Here is a 20,172-nt window from a genome sequence, read left to right as displayed (position 1 = left end):
GCAGTTATCCCTCCAAGAAGCACCAGTGCTACACCTGACCACGTACCTCCTCACTCACCACCTTTAAAGGCCCCAAACAGTCCTTCCAGGTGAGGCAACGCTTCACCAGCAAGTCTGTCGGGGTCATCCACTGTATCTGATGTTCCCGGTGCAGCCATCACTATATCGCTCTGACCCAAAGTAGATTGGAAGAACTCTTTGTCGAGCACCTTTGCTCCATCTGCAACAGGGAGGGTTTCCCAGTGATCAACCATCACAATTTCACTCCCCATACCCCTTCTGACCTGTCAGCCCATGGCTTTCTCTACGGCCACTCTCAGGCTGGAGGAGCAACACCTCATATTCCATCTGGGTAGCTTCCAACCTGATGGCATGAACATAGATATTTCCAATTTCCAATAAGTTCTCCCCCTCCTCTTCTTTTCCATGCATGAATCATTGTCAATCTTCTTTGTGCTTCTCCGAGGACAGAGGTAAACAGAGCCTTGGACAAACTGAAATTTTTTTAAGGTTAAAAGTGAGTTTGGGAAAGGTGTGGAGTGTGGAATTTTTGTTTTATTTTCGTTGAAAATATACATTGAACAATAATATTTTCAATAAAGTTAATTTTTAATGTTAATAATGTGAGCACATTTCTGAATCCTTTTTTTATAATTTTAAAATTCATAAATATATTGCCAGACAACAGTTATTGATTATTGATAAGTATAGCTACACTTTTATAGGAAAATAACATGCTGATTGGCCACAAAATGTTGGGGAAATATCAAGATATAAGTTATAATGAACAAAGGATGTGCATTGTATAATCTATTATTGCTATCCAGAAAATATCAAAGGATAGAGTGTTTTTGTGTAAGTTTTATCAGCTAACATTAAATGCATCAAGATTGAGTTGAACAATTATAACATTTTTGAATGTTAAGCTTCATGTTTCCACTCTTTGGTGGCATGAATGCAAAGGAAACTCTGGAATCTGTGATTGTAGTCAATGCTGTTAGAGTTAAAATATTCAAAATGGTTTTGTTATTTTATTAAAGAAAATGGAACCCAGTACTCTCAACGATATCCAAGGATACTAGCAGTAATGTTCAAGGCAATCAGTAATAACACATTCACATTTAAATGTTGAGAACATACAATTTATTACATTTGAACATCTATTAAACAAATATCTCAAAAATGCATCACTTACTAAGCATATTATTTCACAACACATTTAGATATTCTTTAAAATCCAAAGCAGAGTATTGAATTCAGTGACACATAATAAATGTATGTTATTTTGCACAATCCAAATGCCTCATGAATTCCTGCTGTATATTACAGAAGAAATCCAAAAGAGGTTAATGAAAATAATTGTCTTGATCTCTTCCCTCAGTTCTCTGTATATAAATCCTGAGTATTATTTGCAATCTCTGTTTTAATTTCTGATTGCTTGTCTCTTGCTTTTGACGAAGGTTATGATTGTCTGGCATATATTTCAAAAAAAATGCATTGCTATGCTTCATTTTTCTGTATAAATCTATTGTTAAAAGGCATATATCAAGATTCCTGTTTGAATTTTTAACAGTGATCTTTTCCTACTGAGGTATTTTCCTGGAATAAATTTAAAGGCAGCTTCACGCTAATTTTGAATCCACATTTAGCATTCTAGGTCAACCTAAAATATATATTATCTGATTGTTGTTATATTAAATATTGGTAAACTGCAAGTTTGCCTGAAATAAAAGTCCCCTTAATTGAAGAAACTTTTTGGATGAATACCATGCATCCAAGGTTTACCACACTGACAATGGCCTCAAAGCTCAGAGTACAACTTAAAAAGTTGCAGACTATTAATTCATAGAAATATAATATTCCTCCCAGTAATAGGAGCTGTTCCTCATATATTGGTTTGTACTGAGCCAAGTTTGCTCTCTGTATGTACAATAGCCACTCTGGTTAGGTGAAAAAAAGCCTCATTATGGCACTTCAAAATAATCTGCATTAGCAGAAAATAAAGTGCATTTCAACAATATTGAGCTAATATCCTGCTTTGGCAGATTTGGAGAGAATGGATTCTATAATTTCTAAATATAAGCAAGCAAGATCAATTTATGGAGTATTAACTCAGGCTGCACGTGAGCCCTTGACACTGTAAGTTAATATTTTTATCATATATATACTTGATGCCATTGACTCAAACATTGTGACAAACACTGAAATTTATTCCTATAAAGAAATTACAAATACAAAGTACCGATGGGTAATTTTTGTCTTTGGCAGAGATGCAAAATAAGCAACAGAACAAATAAAAAGTGATGTGGATGCAAACTGGTTACTGCTGACACCCAAGATTAAGTTCACCGTTTTTGTGTTTTTTTTAAGTTTCAGACAAAAGGAAATATATTTAAAGATCCATGTAATTTCTTGCCAAGTGGTTTCTTGATTTAATGTTATGGATCCTCATATACAGGGTTATTGTAATTGCTCCAAGATCCAATTGGATTGTCTTCCTGTAGTCGGCTATAGAATACTCTTCTACAAGAAAATGAAAAGGATTTTTAATTTTCTGTTCCACTATTTCATTGTTAACAGCTAATTACTTCTAAGTTGAATTAGTATAAATCACTGAATGTGTGTAAATTATGCATCAAACACTGAGCACAATCCCTTATATAGATTTAATTCACTTTTCCCATGCTTTCACCATTTAAATGGTTTGGAAACAGAAAATATAAACTTTGTATTTTTAACCACTACGAAGTTGGGCCACAATTGTTGTTTAAAATGCTGTTTCGTCCAGAACTGAAAAATAGAGGAAATGAAAGTATTTTATCATCTGGATGCCCAATCAAAATCGCAGTAAAAACTCACTGAACAGAATGCACAATTCTACCACAACAAAGAAATATGATTGATTGTCCAGGTAAGAAGCTTGTTTGTACATGATAATAAGAAATTCCTGTTGCTCAAAGCCTGTAAACCATTTTCATTTGATCTGCAAGTAGGCTTATTTTTTTCTTCTCCGGAACCTACCCCATCGATTAGAATAATGTGCCTGTTTCCAAAAGATGTGCCCAAATGTGCCCATTTTAAAAAATATATTTTCTTTACAGAATATGAAATCTGTGCTTGGTTAAATATACATTAATGAGGTTGGAGGAGTGTCAGTTTAACCTGATTACTACAGCTAAAAATTGTTTGGTTTTCTGGTCAGAATTATTCCACTACTGTAATTTGGGAACCTACCTTTTCTTCAAATACATCAGCACTCCCAATAACGCAGCAGCAACAAGAATCAAACACACTGCAGCAATTACTGTCCCTGTCAATTTAAACAAAACATTATTAACACATTAATGATATTTTTTCTCCAAATGAACTCCTTCCAGAGAAAAATAATCATCGAAACTGCAAGACTATTTATCTAAATATATTAAGCCTAATTATTTCTCTGATGTGTATATATTTAACATTTTATATGGCTTTTAACTGGAAACTTTTATTTCAGTTTTGTTTACAAATGTCCAAAGCTATTTTGTTTCTGCCTATAAGTTAATGTAACTGCAAAAATAGAAAATATAGCTACTTTCATTTGTAATTACAGGTATAACTATTTTATTCATTTTTTTTTAAGTTTGCAAAATTTTCGAAAATGAAAATCAGTTAAAACCTAAGGGACAGGTTCTGAAATCTGTCGTAACACTTCTTGCATCTACTTGAACACAAACTAGGAAATGACGAGCCCAACTTAATGGCTGTATTTTCCAAAAAGCAAAACCACCAGTTAAACAAATAACTAAGAGAAAAACATAACAGGAAAATTAATTTAGAGGAACTTCGTTTAAGGGGAAATTCCAATATGAATGCTAATAAATCGAAGAGGTCACATTGAAGTTTAAGCAAACTTTGGAAAGGTCAATCAAGATGTTGCAAAGTGCCCTATCAAATTCAGTTTTGAAACATAGAATTAAGAGGCAAGTGATGAAAGATCAATAATCATGCTACATATGAGAAATGCAAAATAGAATGTTGTCAAGATACAATAATAAAACATTATGCAATTAGATCTAAGAACGTAACAATGACCTTAATTCATGCTGTAGTTCTGCTTGTGTGTGCATGTGCGTATATACAAAAGACTTCACTTTCAAAGCACTACCATACCTTAATGCAGTTTAATAGTTTCTTCTCCAGCCTGTTGAATGGCCAACTTAATTGCAACTCATCCCTTTCTTACAGCTGAGCATTTCCTCATACTTCAGCTACTGGCATGGAGAAAATTCAGTCGGCATTCATAACTGAATTTTCCATTTATGTTTTAAAAGTACAGCAGGGGCCACACCAGATAAATACAAGACAAAGAAAATTCTGGAAATACTAAGCACATCAGGTAACACTGCGCTTTTCAGAGGAAATTTACTGGCCAAATATTTGCAGACACCCTATGAAATCTTTCTATGTATTGTTGGCAAATAAAATCGAACAATATTATCTCTAGTTTAGTAGCTGAGAAGAGTGATGTGGGGCTACTTCAATAGCAGCATGCAGACTAACTTTAGCCCTTTAGATTTACATTCTCTTCACTTTTGTTTATTCATTCTTGTTCAGCCTTGGCCAAAACATGAACAGGATCATATTTCCTTTATTTATATAACACCTAAATGAACCTGCTCTCCTATTTTGCATCTGTAGTATTGTCCTTACGGAAAATATTTTGCTTTTAGTTTCTTCAGGGAATCATGTCTGTGCATGTGTGACTCTGAGTGTTTTTGGTTTGGTTGTATCTGACACTTACTTTTGAGTAAGGTGCAATAGGTTTCGGTTATATTGTCTGAATGAAGGTAACTAGCAAAACAACCATAAGGAGAAACATCTGTTATGCAGCGTATAGTTAGCGACTGGAATTCACTGGTGTAGGTTGGGAGAGGTAGTGGGGACGGTGAAGGCAAACTCAGTTATAGTTTTCAAAAGGGAAATAGGTAAGTTCTCATGCAGGGAGAGAACAGGGGATAGAGACAAGCTAGATTACTCGAGCACATTGCTGGAGTGGGCTAAAAGCACTTCTTCCTCCACGGTGTAGGTGTTGTTGATCTCTGTTTATGTCACCCCTATTATTAAAAGGAATTGGTACGGCAGACCCCAGGAGACACCAGTAAGATAAGCAGATTCCTAATTAAGTAGAATGTGGATGTGTCCTCGAGGCGTTCTATTTGTAACGCAGTGTGCTTTTAGTGACTTTGCACAGCAGCTGAAAATATTCTGGTGGCAATAATGATGCTGGTATTTTCACAGGCATTATCCAGAATATGCTCATTTAATTTTGGTCCCATGTTAAAATATATGCTTTCAAATATGCAAAACTCCTATTATCTCTAGCTTAAGTTACTCTTCACAATGACTTCTTTGACTAATATTCCTCATTTTGATTCATTACCAAATGTTGTATAATACTCCAGTCAAGCACCTTATAAGATTTTGCAAATTTAAAGGCACTTAATCATATTTAATCATCCTATTGTGCCATCATTCATGAAATACAATTGAACACATGACATGTTGCTATTCAACTGTTTTGTAGAATGTAAGCAATTATTGATGAACCTTGGTGATGCCACCTGTACTTTAATAATAGAAGACACTGCATGCATTTAATGTCAACCAAAGTGAAATATGAATCTGTAGTTGTCTACAAATGCGGGTATGCAAATGGGTTGATGCACTTTCACCATCAGGAGAAAGTCTGCAGATGATGGAAATCTAAGCAGCACACAAAATGCTGGAGGAACTCAGCAGGTCAGGCAGCATCTAAGGAAAAAGTACAGTCGACGTTTCGGGCTGAGACCCTTCAGCAGGATTGGAGAAAAAAAGATGAGGAGTCAGAGTTAGAATGTGGGCAGGGGGGAGGTAGAAACACAAGCTGATTGATGAAACTGGGAGGGGGAGGGGTGAAGTAAAGAGCTGGGAAGTTGATTGGTGAGAGAGATACAGGGCTGGAGAAGGAGAGGACAGAAAGACATGGAAGAATGAAAAAGGGGAGGAGCATCAGAGGGAGGCAATGAGCAGGCAAGTAGATAACATGAGAGAGGGAAAAGGGGTGGGGATTAGAGAAGGGTGGGGCCATTACGGGAATGGGTGGCCACTGGGAGATCCTGTTTTTCTGGTGACGGAATGTCAGTGCTCAGCAAAGCAGTCTCCCAATCTATGTCCTGACCATTCTAATTCTACTTCCCATTCCCACTTCGACATGTCCATCCATGGCCTCCTCTACTGTTGTGATGCAGCCACACTCAGGTTAGAGGAGCAACACCTTATATTCCGTCTGGGTAGCCTCCAACCTGATGGCATGAACATCGATGCTCCCACCTTCTCTATTCCCCATCCCCTTTTCTCGCTCTCACCTTATCTCCTTGCCTTCCCATCATCTCCCTCTGGTGCTTCTCCCCCCTTTTCTCTCTTCCATGGCTTCTGTCCTCTCCTATTAGCTTTCCCCTTCTCCAGCCCTGTATCTCTCTCACCAATCAATTTCCCAGTTCGTTACTTCACCCCTCCCCCTCCCAGTTTCACCTTTCACCTTGTGCTTCTCCCTCCCCTCCCCCACTTTCCAGCTCTGCCTCCTCATCCTTTTTCCCTCTGGTTCTGCTGAAGGGTCTCAGCCCGAGATGTTGACTGTACTCTTTTCCATAGATGCCGCCTGGCCTGCTGAGTTCCTCCAGTATCTTGTGTTGATGCACTTTCATGTAGCTTGAGTTAGTTGCAAATACTCTGAATTAAATATTCCCATTGAAAACCCAGTGCCAGCATCGGGTGTTAGAATGAAGCAAATGACCAATTGGCATATACTGTGGATTCCGGATAATTGGGTCATCTGTTAATTGGGACAGTCATTTATTTGGGACAACCCTTAAAGAACAAAAACTAAATTGAGAAAATAGCAGGGATTCCTTTTGTTTATTTTGGACACCATGCTGCTTAATTGGGGTGGGAGACAATTGCCGAACAGTTTCTGACTAGCGTCAGTCGTGAGCATTGCATGGCCATTCTGCTTAGAACGATCAGATTTTACATAATGTCAGTTACATGTGCTTGTGTTCAGAAAGCAGCGATGCTTATCACTAATAATTGGAAAGAAATAAGCAGCAAGGCATTTAGGAAATGTTTTACTCACTGCCATTTCAAGCATTCATGCTTGGAGATGCCAGAAATGGGCTTGAGTGAAAATGAAATGATTTCAATACTGCATCAAGTTATTAATTACAAAGAATTTGACTGTATCAACAACCATCTTGTTACAAGGAAAATGAAGATTTGGAGGGTGTAACTGTCTAAAGCGTTGAATGAAGGCAGTCCATGATCTGCACTAGGTGTCTGCCAATTTTGTTCATTTACAGTCAAGCAAAAGAACACAGATGAATTCCTCTGTCAGTAACTATTAGGAGTTCTATAGTTCTGTAGAGGTATTGGTAGTGTTCTAATATTTTCTGTATTTCCCCTGAATATATAAATTATTACTCAGTTGAACAATAGTTTGTCTTGTTGGAGCAAGGCTTAATTGGAGCAGCTGCTTAATTGGGCCAAAATGTACTGGACCAATGTGTCCCAATTAACCGCAATCCACTGTACATATTTTGAGTACTTTTGGGGGGAAAAATGAAGAATAATAGGACATACAAAGGGATCTTGAGTGAGTGGGCTAAGGAATGGCAAATGGAGTTTAATTCAATTAAGTGCAAAGTGCCCTAAAAGTGGCATTGCAGGTAGACATGCTGTTAAAGAAAACTTTTGGCACACTGGCTTGCATCGTTCAAGGCACTGAGTTTAGAAGTTGGGATGTTACAGTGCAGAGGAAATATGGCATTAAGCTGGAAAGAGAGTGGATGAAATTTAGAAGAACATTGCCAGGGCTTGAGAAACTGAGATATGGGGAGAAGTTTAGCCAGCTGGGACCAGTTGAGCCAGTTGAGATGTATTAAATTATGAGGGGCATAGATTGCATAAATGAGCACATCCTTTTTTGCAAAGGCAAATCAAGAATGAGAGGACTTAAGTTTAAGTGATAGGAGACCATTAAACATAGCAGCAGAATTAGGCCATCTGGTCCGTCAAGTATGCTCCACTAATGGTTGACTTATTTTCCCTCTCAACCTCATTCTCCCACCTTTTCCCCCACTACGGAAACATCCTCTCTACATCCACTCAAAATATCTTCAATATTCAGTAGGTTTCCATGAGATCCGCTCTTTCTTCTGAACTCCAGTGATTACAGGCAAAAGCTATCAAACCTTTTCATTCCCAGGGTCATTTTCATAAGCCTCCTCTGGTCCCTCTCCCATTCCAACACATTAATTCTTCGATATGGAGCTGAAAACTGTTCACAGTACTCCAGATGTGGCCTGACCAATGCCTCTTGGAGCTTCAGCATAACATCCTTGCTTTTATATTCTAGTCCTCTCGACACTAACGCTAACATTGCATTTGTCTTCCTTATTACCAACTAAACCAGCAAGTTATCCTTTAAGGGATCCTGCACTAGGACTCCCAAAGTCCCTTTGCACGTCCAATTTCTGAATTCGCTCACCATTTAGAAAACAGCCTGTGTCATGGTCCCGTCTGGCAATTCCCCATCTTGCTATTACCTCCTTAATTGGGCCTTAATCTCCTCATCTGATTTCCAATCATTCCCAGTTCCACTAATTACAGCACACCTGGTTCCCATTAGCGAACATAGGATAAAACTCGGGCAGCAGAGCCATGCTTTGCTAGTTTGTTGGTTGACTCTAGTGTGAGTAAACTTTGTTTCTTGATTCCTTGTGTCTGTCAGTTCTAAGCTTGGCATCATTGCCTGGATACTCTACGTAAACATTGTCTCCATGTAAAGACTCTCCTGGATACTGGTTCCCTGTTCGTGATGGTACTAATGCCTCACGACTCTGCCTCTGTGCCTCAGCCTCATCCTTGCAACAGCCTGTGCCTTTATTCCTTCTACCAGAGTGGGTGAGTCCAGAACCAGAGGCCACAGTTTAAGAATAAGGGGTAGGCCATTTAGAATGGAGTTGAGGAAAAACTTTTTCACCCAGAGAGTGGTGGATATGTGGAATGCTCTGCCCCAGAAGGCAGTGGAGGCCAAGTCTCTGGATGCTTTCAAGAAAGAGATGAATAGAGCTCTTAAAGATAGTGGAATCAAAGGTTATGGGGATAAGGCAGGAACTGGATACTGATTGTGGATGATCAGCCATGATCACAGTGAATAGTGGTGCTGGCTTGAAGGGCCAAATGGCCTACTCCTGCACCTATTGTCTATAAAGTGCATGACCATACACTTCTGTACCCTGCACCTCATTGAGGGATTTAAATAGAAAGCTCTGGGGAAACCTTTTCAACCAAAGTGTGGTAATTATATGCAGTCAGGTACCAGAGGAAGTGGTTGAGGTAGATAAATTGATAACATTAAAGTTACTTAGACAAGTGCATAGAATGGAAAGATCTGGAAGGATATGGGTCAAATGGACTAGCTTACATGGGAATCTTGGTACAAGACTACTGAATTGGATAATAATGGTATGGTTTTCTACTTCACATTGTCATGTAGATGCTACATATGGGTTTGTCAGGTCACATGAATGCTGAAAACTGGATGGTTGTGGATCACATGGAGTGCAAGTGGTGAGAGCCTTGCTATGAATGTTATGAGATCCACCCAAGCCTGGGTGGACCAGAATCTGAAGCATCCATTAAGCCACTGTGCTATTCTGTCACCATGTAGGTTGTATTGCACTGAAGCAAATCCCTGAGAAATGTAACATTATAAAGTTGGTGGTTCCTCAGTGATTCAGATTTAAGTCTCACTGGGACACTGTGCACACATTGAAACTCAAAAATGAGGAGGTGCAAGTAGTCATTCAGAATTGTATCTACTACACACCCAAGAAGAATGTTAGGACTGTTGTAAATATACCAACCCCACCTCACCGTGTTTAAAAAGCTTGGGACAGAGAAAACAGTTAACCTGATATGAGTAGCAGGAAAAGTGCTCCCTCATTTATAATACCTTATTTAAGACATGCTAACAGCGTACTCAGAAAATAAGAATAGGACCAGGCAGAGTCAATATGGATTTGAGAAAAATTTCTGGAAGTCTTTTGGAACTTCTTTTGAGGTTGTAACAAGCTAGTTGTCAATCATTGAAAAGTGATACATTAGATACCACTAAACAAAATTAGCACCCAGTTTTGGCATTGACTGAAAACCGATAGCAGACACAAAGTTTTTGAGTTTGTTTGTTCTAACTTGCGAGGTACCACAGGAATCAGTGAGCCCCAGAATGCTTACAATCTATTTCAATAATTTAAATAAAGTGATCTTGGGTAAGAGTGACCATAATATGGTGGAATTCTTCATTAAGATGGAGAGTGACATAGTTAATTCAGAAACAAAGGTTCTGAACTTAAAGAGGGGTAACTTTGAAGCTATGAGACGTGAATTAGCTAAGATAGACTGGCAAATGACACTTAAAGGATTGACGGTGGATATGCAATGGCAAGCATTTAAAGATTGCACAGATGAACTACAACAATTGTTCAACCCAGTTAGACAAAAGAATAAATCAAGGAAGGTAGTGCACCCGTGGCTGACAAAAGAAATTAGGGATAGTATCAATTCCAAAGAAGCATACAAATTAGCCAGAAAAAGTGGCTCACCTGAGGACTGGGAGAAATTCAGAGTTCAGCAGAGGAGGACAAAGGGCTTAATTAGGAAGGGGAAAAAAAAAGATTATGAGAGAAAACTGGCAGGGAACATAAAAACTGACTGTAAAAGCTTTTATAGATATGTAAAAAGGAAAAGACTGGTAAAGACAAATGTAGGTCCCCTACAGACAGAAATAGGTGAATTGATTATGGGGAGCAAGGACATGGCAGACCAATTGAATAATTACTTTGGTTCTGTCTTCACTAAGGAGGACATAAATAATCTTCCAGAAATAGTAGGGGACAGAGGGTCCAGTGAGATGGAGGAACTGAGCGAAATACATGTTAGTAGGGAAGTGGTGTTAGGTAAATTGAAGGGATTAAAGGCAGATAAATCCCCAGGGCCAGATGGTCTGCATCCCAGAGTGCTTAAGGAAGTAGCCCAAGAAATAGTGGATGCATTAGTGATAATTTTTCAAAACTCGTTAGATTCTGGACTAGTTCCTGAGGATTGGAGGGTGGCTAATGTAACCCCACTTTTTAAAAAAGGAGGGAGAGAGAAACCAGACAATTATAGACCGGTTAGCCTAACGTCAGTGGTGGGGAAACTGCTGGAGTCAGTTATCAAAGATGTGATAACAGCACATTTGGAAAGCGGTGAAATCATCGGACAAAGTCAGCATGGATTTGTGAAAGGAAAATCATGTCTGACGAATCTCATAGAATTTTTTGAGGATGTAACTAGTAGAGTGGATAGGGGAGAACCAGTGGATGTGGTATATTTGGATTTTCAAAAGGCTTTTGACAAGGTCCCACACAGGAGATTAGTGTGCAAACTTAAAGCACACGGTATTGGGGGTAAGGTATTGATGAGGATAGAGAATTGGTTAGCAGACAGGAAGCAAAGAGTGGGAATAAATGGGACCTTTTCAGAATGGCAGGCAGTGACTAGTGGGGTACCGCAAGGCTCAGTGCTGGGACCCCAGTTGTTTACAATATATATTAATGACTTGGATGAGGGAATTAAATGCAGCATCTCCAAGTTTGCGGATGACACGAAGCTGGGCGGCAGTGTTAGCAGTGAGGAGGATGCTAAGAGGATGCAGGGTGACTTGGATAGGTTGGATGAGTGGGCAAACTCATGGCAGATGCAATTTAATGTAGATAAATGTGAAGTTATCCACTTTGGTGGCAAAAATAGGAAAACAGATTATTATCTGAATGGTGGCCGATTAGGAAAAGGGGAGGTGCAACGAGACCTGGCTGTCATTATACACCAGTCATTGAAAGTGGGCATGCAGGTACAGCAGGCAGTGAAAAAGGCGAATGGAATGCTGGCATTTATAGCAAGAGGATTCGAGTACAGGAGCAGGGAGGTACTACTGCAGTTGTACAAGGCCTTGGTGAGACCACACCTGGAGTATTGTGTGCAGTTTTGGTCCCCTAATCTGAGGAAAGACATCCTTGCCATAGAGGGCTACAAAGAAGGTTCACCAGATTGATTCCTGGGATGGCAGGACTTTCATATGAAGAAAGACTGGATGAACTAGGCTTGTACTCGTTGGAATTTAGAAGATTGAGGGGGGATCTGATTGAAACATATAAAATCCGAAAGGGATTGGACAGGCTAGATGCAGGAAGATTGTTCCCGATGTTGGGGAAGTCCAGAACGAGGGGTCACGGTTTGAGGATAAAGGCGAAGCCTTTTAGGACTGAGATTAGGAAAAACTTCTTCACACAGAGAGTGGTGAATCTGTGGAATTCTCTGCCACAGGAAACAGTTGAGGCCAGTTCATTGGCTATATTTAAGAGGGAGTTAGATATGGCCCTTGTGGCTAAAGGGATCAGAGGGTATGGAGGGAAGGCTGGTGCAAGGTTCTGAGTTGGATGATCAGCTATGATCATAATAAATGGCGGTGCAGGCTCAAAGGGCCGAATGGCCTACTCCTACACCTATTTTCTATGTTTCTATGTTTCTATGTAATTTGACTTCGGTTTGTTGAAGGTAGAAAGGTAGGCGGAGTTAGATGTAAAAAGGATGCTGGGAGGCTTTGGGGGATATAGGTAGATGAACTGAATGGGCAAGGACATTGCTGATGGAATATTATGTAGAAAGTTCTTTTTCACCACTGTACTGCACTTCACATCAAACAAGCTTTCTAATGGAATTAATTAAATTAGCAGGTCAACTGGTTTAATCTAAACTGCCTTCACTCTGCAGCCAGTATCACCACAACATCACTTATCAAAGCAGGACCCATATAGACAGTGGTTCTGTATGTGTCTGAAGGCCAAGCTCCAGGTCATTAATAACTTGTCGCTAAGGCAACATGAGAGACTGCAGCTTACATTTAATGCACACAAAATAAAGGTCCTCTTTCAAGATGCTCTACTGTACAAACTGCGTCAAAACTGCAATGTAAAAAGTCTACATTCTCTCCAGATCTCCAAAGATCAAATGATGGGCAGTAAGTCTGGTCAGAATGTGGTGAGAGAAATAAAAAAGTAATAATGATAAGAGTTAGAAAGCTTGGTGATTATCTAAAGAAAATATCAGAGGACAGTGACAGTAGGAAAGAATAATGTGATGTGTTTAATGGAGTTAGGGTGGGAGTCTGGAATGAAGACTGAGTATAAACAGATGCACAAAGATGCAATCTTAATAATCTACCAAAGTAGAGATCATTGTGGAGTTCAAATAATCTAGAATTTTTTTAAAAAAACCAATGTAACTACAGTCTTAATTAACAAATCATTATTAGCTTGGTGCTCCCGGTGTGGCCTCCTATATATCGGTGAGACCCAATGCAGACTGGGAGACCGCTGAGCACCTACCCTCCACCTGCCAGAAAAAGTGGGATCTCCAAGTGGCCACCCATTTTATTTCCACTGACAATTCCCATTCCAAAATGTCAATACATGGTCTCTACTGTCATGATGTGGCCACACTCAGGTTGGAGGAGCAACACCTTGTATTTCAGCTGGGAAGCCTCCAACCAATGTAATGAACATCGATTTCTTGAACTTCCTGTAATTCCACCGCCCCCCACTTCCCATTCCCATCCAATTTCCCTCTCTCACCTTATCTCCTTACCTGCCTATCACCTCCCTCTGGTTCTCCTCCCCCTTCTCATTCTTCCTTGGCCTTCTGTCCTTCCATTTCAGATTTCCCCTTCTCCAGTCCTGTATCTCTTTCACCAATCAACTTCCCAGCTCTTTACTTCACCTGTTCCTCTTTCCAGTTTCACCTTTCACCTTGTGGTTCTTCCTCCCCTACTCCCCCCCTCCCCCCCCCCACTTTCTTACTCTGACTCCTCATCATCCTTTTTCCAGTCCTGTTGAAGGGTCTCAGCCTGAAATGTCAACTCTACTCTTTTCCATAGATGATTCCTGGCCTACTGAGTTTCTCCAGCATTTTGGGTGTGTTGCTTGGATTTCCAGCATCTGCAGATTTTCTCTTCTTTACTATTAGCCTTTTGTTAAGTTTTACCTAAGTAGTTTGGTGTACGGGTATACAATATTTGACAGTTATCAAGCAATATGTGACTGTTGAAACAATATTTACAGAGCATGTCCTGAACCCAAATGCTCTGGAGGTCAATCTGAAGAAATGACGGATGGAATCATCAATGACTGAATTGAATACTGCAGTGAGATCAAGTCAAGTTCGTGATGAAGAATTTACTGAACAAAGAGACCAAGAATCAGTACATTTGTTGTTAATTGAAGTTACAATTCAAATTGATGTAAACTGTTAACTGGTTGTATAATTTTATGCATGTAAATATTTGATGTTTTGTAAGACTTTATTATCCTTTTTCAAGAGGAGGCAATGTGGTGTAAATAAATTTCATTTACAGTACCTTTCAGAACTAAATGTACAATTATTATGACACAATGTTGTACAAGTCACAATCATTGGTTGAGATGTGTTGCCTTTGATAAAAAATGTTTTGTTAATAGCTTTAGCTCTGTTATTTCCTATATAGAACAGAAACACAAACCTGTGTCTACACAATATGTAGATGAAATGAATATGATTTTATTGTGATATTTCCTGTTAACCAAAGAATGTGTTGGCACAGAGTAGGTAGAGATCAAGAGTAGCTATTTCTATTATAATCCCTAATTTGTAAATTACATTGAATAATGTTAATATTTTTTAAATAAAGTACTGTTTTAAACCACAGTGGCAGAATTTCCAACAATTAGCTCTGATACCGTCAAGTGATGATTATTGGGAAATCAGCCAGCACTTTGCTCTGCTGGCTCCACACTGGGACCATTTCATTTTTCCAGCACCATCACAAACATTCTATCTGTTCATACAAATTTCTTGGGAGTTACATAATTTATTGAAACATATTCCCAACCCTTTTTTTAAAGAGAAAATTTGCTTCTTTTCCTATTGTTAACACTATAAGATAACACCACAATATTTGTTTTGTGGCAATCTTTATTTGAAAATCATTTCATGTAACAAGCAATGTATTTCTCTCTAGAAATACCTCTTTGGTTTTGTTTTTGAAACAGGAAGAGCCAGGGAAGAATGCCATACTATCAGACAAAACTAGAATCAAACAAAAAATGTTAGGAGAGGTACCCTTAACTCCAGGTAGCTCAGAAACATTGCATGAAGACATACTGGATGACCAAATATCTCATCACGGAAAGATCCCACATCTCAATCTGCCCAGCAGAGACGTCGCACCTCCAACGGTGAGTAAGCTCATAGCTAACCTTTACTTGTTTTTCCCAGTGAAACATTCCAACAATAAATAATAAAAAGATTCAAGCATGTCTTTTAATCTGCTAAGTACAGGTCTTATAAGCAGGTCAAGGAAATATTACTCGCTATATTTCATCCTCATCCTGGAACAACAGAACAGGATGTTCAGGCAATAAAACCGAAAAGATTTGCAGCACCTCAGTGATTCAGTCACATGGCCCAGCATCAGTAATGTTGTTTGATTTGTTACTGCCAATCTACAGCTACAGATCTGGTACCAGATCTTAAGAGCTAATTTTATTAGAGCTGGATATCTGGCAAAAGTGGAATGGCCAATCCTACATTACAGACACTTGAGGTCACATTCTCAATCAGGAAAATGTATTGTCTATCCTGATAGAAGAAAAATGTACAGAAAAACAAAAGCATTATGGTTGACAAAGAATATGGAGAGGCAAATCTAAAGAAAGTAGAAAATATTCTACTTAGCTAAGGTTGTTATTTTACATGAGAACAGGCAAATACTATTTCCAATCAAAGCAAATGGTAAACAGCTGTAAGAATACCTGTATAATGTAAGGAAAGCAATGCACAACTTTGACGGTAATGGCAAAAGAAAAGTTCAGCCAAGTCGCAAATTAAGAGACCATTAAAAGCACAATAAATTTATTGCATTAGACTAAAACCAAATGCATTTTAAGCTTGAGATAATCCAGACAAACTGGGAAATCCAGTCACATAACGTAACTAGGATCAAAGGACTGTGGTCATACAGTATATATCTGTACAGTAGATTTGAACTGAACGTCATGTTGCAACAGAGCTGCTAAAATCTGCTTTCTATCAAGCCATAACCTGATATATGATATTTTCATGACCATGTTTTTCTATTGCACAACATTATTAACATTATAACAGGTAATGTTATTGCCTTAGCTTGATATAGTAAGGTTAAAAATTGGTGCAGCTCTGATTCAGGAATTAACAGTATTCAAGCGGAAGAGGTAACCTTCTAATGGTTTACTAGGCTTGAAGATGGTTTTCATATATTGGTTCAAAGGTTCATTCTATTGTCAAAGTATGCATGTATGATACAACTCTGATACTTGTCTTCTCCAGATAGCCATGAAATACAGAAAGACCATACATCAAGTCCCCAGCATGAAAAAGAAAAATAAATAAAACTCACAGACCCCCAAAATCCAGCACCCCTCCCCTGCAGAAAAAACACCAACAATAGCAACAAATCTCTACTCCTCTCCCTGCAGAAAAAAACAGCAACAATAACAATCCCTGACCCGCTCACCCACAGAAAAAGAAAGAGCAACAATACAATCCCTGACCCCCTCACCCGCAGATAAAAAGCTGTGAGTGAGGAAGCTTGCTTAGGTGGTTTGAAGGGGATAAATTGGAATAAGCAAACTATCAGTTTGACATTTATCTTTGGATGTGGCTCACTGAGATTGTGAGCTTTCATTTAGGCATTACATCAGGCATCTGGACTCACACCATGTCATCAATGTTAAACCTTGAAAGAACTCATCTAAAACCCAGAAACTTCAATTAACTTAACTGGCAATAGATCTTCCAGACTAATTCTAGAAGATTAAGCAAAAAAACTTTCAACTCAGCAGTTAAGAGGGAACATCCTGAAAGCAAAATTAGCTTTTTATAATGGATACTGCAGATGGATTCTTGCTTATCACATGAGGAGCGACTGATAATTCTGGGCCTTTACTCACTGGAATTTAGAAGAATGAGCAGGGATCTCTCTGAAGCCTATCGAATGTTGAAAGGCCTAAAGTGGATGTGGAGAGGATATTTCCTATGGTGGGGACGTCTATTTAGAATGGAGATGAGGAAGAATTTCTTCAGCCGGAGGGTGGTGAATCTGTGGATTTCATTGCCAAGGGCAGCTGTGGAGGCCAGGTCATTAAGGCAGAGGTTGGTAGGTTCTTGATTAGTTAAGGTGTGAAAGGTTACAGAGAGAAGGTAGGAGAATGGGGTCGAGAGGGAAATGGATCAGCCATGATGAAATGGCAGAGCAGACTTGATGGACCAAATGGCCTAATTTTGCTCCTATGTCGTATACTTAAACTATCATAATATGGAATAAGATTGATGGACTATCTGCTCTTTTCCTGACCATCAAGTTTGATTGTCTTTAATAAGAAAGGATTTTATCATCACAGTAAGTGGCCTCCTTTCAAACTGCTGTGTTGTTTTATGCAAGCAAAAACTCTTCAAGTGTTGCTGTAAGGCTTCGTTTTAAGGCAGGCTACTGTGCCATCACTCTAACCAAAAGGATGTGGTTTTGGGGCAATCAGGTTTAACCTCTGCATTCTTGGATTATGATAGTTTACTATTTATTTTAAAATTCATATCAGATACAATAATTTTTGTTACATTAGACTAAAAACAAATGCATTTTTGGTTTGAGATGTCCGGACTAGTCAGAGAACTCTATAGTCCAGCTACATAATGCAACTAAGATCCAAAGGACTGTAATTGTATATGGTGTCTGTACGAATTTGCCTTGCAAAGTGGCTTAATCATGAACCTCATAAAGAAAAACAAAACTCCAAAGACAGCAAGGGAAGTCAGCAAGAAAAATAGCAACAAGAGCCTGCCAAATGGGCAATCTTAACCCCACCATCATTCAAGTTAGCACCTGCCTTAAACTACTGCAGATTCTTTGCGACCTGGTTTGAATTCTAATTAGATGACTAGGACAGGAAACCCTAATGTCACAGTTTACTGATAAGTCAGCTCAGCCATAAAGTTGCATGTGGGCTTGGAATGTCCAAAAAAAAAGCTTTTAAAAAAGACTTTTTATGTTTATCGTGCCAAAGAAAAAAGGTCCTTAAAAATAGTTTAGACATTTCCCCCAACACCACTGCCGCCCGTCTCCCACTCACCAGCTATCTGTCTTAGTGATACGACAGCAGGAAATGCATCTGCAATTAAAATCCAGGCCAATGAACTACCACATGTCAAGTCTCAGAACAGTATTACCAACATTAATGAGGCTCAGCAACTGTAAAGATAGCAAACTGTACAGAAAGTTAAAAACTCAGAAAATGAACAAAACCAAACCCTTGTCTGACACCATATGGTTTTTGATAGTCCACAGAACCAGAATGTTCACAATACTGCCCTAAATAAGCTGTAAGTACAGAAAATCAAAAACCATTGAGCTGAATACTATTGGGAATAAAAAGCCAACAGAAAGAGCACTTCAGTTATGCAAACAAAGTGCTATTTTGAAGCTGTGTAAATGAACAGAGAGCAGGTGATGGGAAGTGCTTTATATCTTTATTCCCTGCTTGCATTGATTCCTACTGTGAAAGTGCATCCCAAATGACGCTGTCTTTCCACTTGAAATATTAAGTGAATTTGTGTTTGACCACTTGGAATATAACAAAAATTATATTAAACAGCTGGTGTAGATAGAAACATAGAAACATAGAAAATAGGTGCAGGAGTAGGCCATTCGGCCCTTCGAGCCTGCACCGCCATTTATTATGATCATGGCTGATCATCCAACTCAGAACCCAGCCTTCCCTCCATACCCCGTGACCCCTGTAGCCACAAGGGCCATATCTAACTTCCTTTTAAACATAGCTAATGAACTGGCCTCAACAGTTTGCTGTGGCAGAGAATTCCACAGATTCACCACTCTCTGTGTGAAGAAGTTTTTCCTAACCTCGGTCCTAAAAGGCTTCCCCTCTATCCTCAAACTGTGACCCCTCGTTCTAGACCTCCCCAACATCGGGAACAATCTTCCCGCATCTAGCCTGTCCAATCCCTTTAGGATCTTATACGTTTCAATCAGATCCCCCCTCAATCTTCTAAATTCCAACGAGTACAAGCCCAGTTCATCCAGTCTTTCTTCATATGAAAGACCTGCCATCCCAGGAATCAATCTGGTGAACCTTCTTTGTACTCCCTCTATGGCAAGGATGTCTTTCCTCAGATTAGGGGACCAAAACTGCACACAATACTCCAGGTGTGGTCTCACCAAGGCCTTGTACAACTGCAGTAGTACCTCCCTGCTCCTGTACTCGAATCCTCTCGCTATAAATGCCAGCATACCGTTCGCCTTTTTCACCGCCTGCTGTACCTGCATGCCCACTTTCAATGACTGGTGTATAATGACACCCAGGTCTCGTTGCACCTCCCCTTTTCCTAATCGGCCACCATTCAGATAATAATCTGTTTTCCTATTTTTGCCACCAAAGTGGATAACTTCACATTTATCCACATTAAATTGCATCTGCCATGAGTTTGCCCACTCACCCAACCTATCCAAGTCACCCTGCATCCTCTTAGCATCCTCCTCACTGCTAACACTGCCACCCAGCTTCGTGTCATCCGCAAACTTGGAGATGCTGCATTTAATTCCCTCATCCAAGTCATTAATATATATTGTAAACAACTGGGGTCCCAGCACTGAGCCTTGCGGTACCCCACTAGTCACCGCCTGCCATTCTGAAAAGGTCCCGTTTATTCCCACTCTTTGCTTCCTGTCTGCTAACCAATTCTCCACCCACACCAATACCTTACCCCCAATACCATGTGCTTTAAGTTTGCACACTAATCTCCTGTGTGGGACCTTGTCAAAAGCCTTTTGAAAATCCAAATATACCACATCCACTGGTTCTCCCCTATCCACTCTACTAGTTACATCCTCAAAAAATTCTATGAGATTCGTCAGACATGATTTTCCTTTCACAAATCCATGCTGACTTTGTCCGATCATTTCACCGCTTT

At 39.3% G+C, this 20,172-nt stretch overlaps 1 protein-coding gene across 1 annotated transcript in view; it reads right to left on the bottom strand.

The window, feature by feature from the left end:
* Positions 1-375: 375 nt before the first annotated feature.
* LOC134349307 (prostate androgen-regulated mucin-like protein 1) overlaps positions 376-20,172 on the bottom strand; it is a 47,716-nt gene continuing 27,919 nt past the window's right edge. The window contains exons 3-4 of the mRNA XM_063053411.1: positions 3,235-3,310; positions 376-2,523 (exon numbers count right to left, since the gene is read on the bottom strand). Of these exons, the coding sequence (XP_062909481.1) occupies positions 2,439-2,523; positions 3,235-3,310 (161 nt within the window). The 3' untranslated portion in view covers positions 376-2,438. The remainder of the gene's footprint in view (positions 2,524-3,234; positions 3,311-20,172) is intronic.

This window comes from Mobula hypostoma, chromosome 7, assembly GCF_963921235.1.
Source record: "Mobula hypostoma chromosome 7, sMobHyp1.1, whole genome shotgun sequence".
In the NCBI taxonomy this organism is placed as follows: domain Eukaryota; kingdom Metazoa; phylum Chordata; class Chondrichthyes; order Myliobatiformes; family Myliobatidae; genus Mobula; species Mobula hypostoma.
The sequence above is the reverse complement of the archived record's forward strand: the minus strand, read 5'-3'. Positions and strand labels throughout refer to the sequence as shown.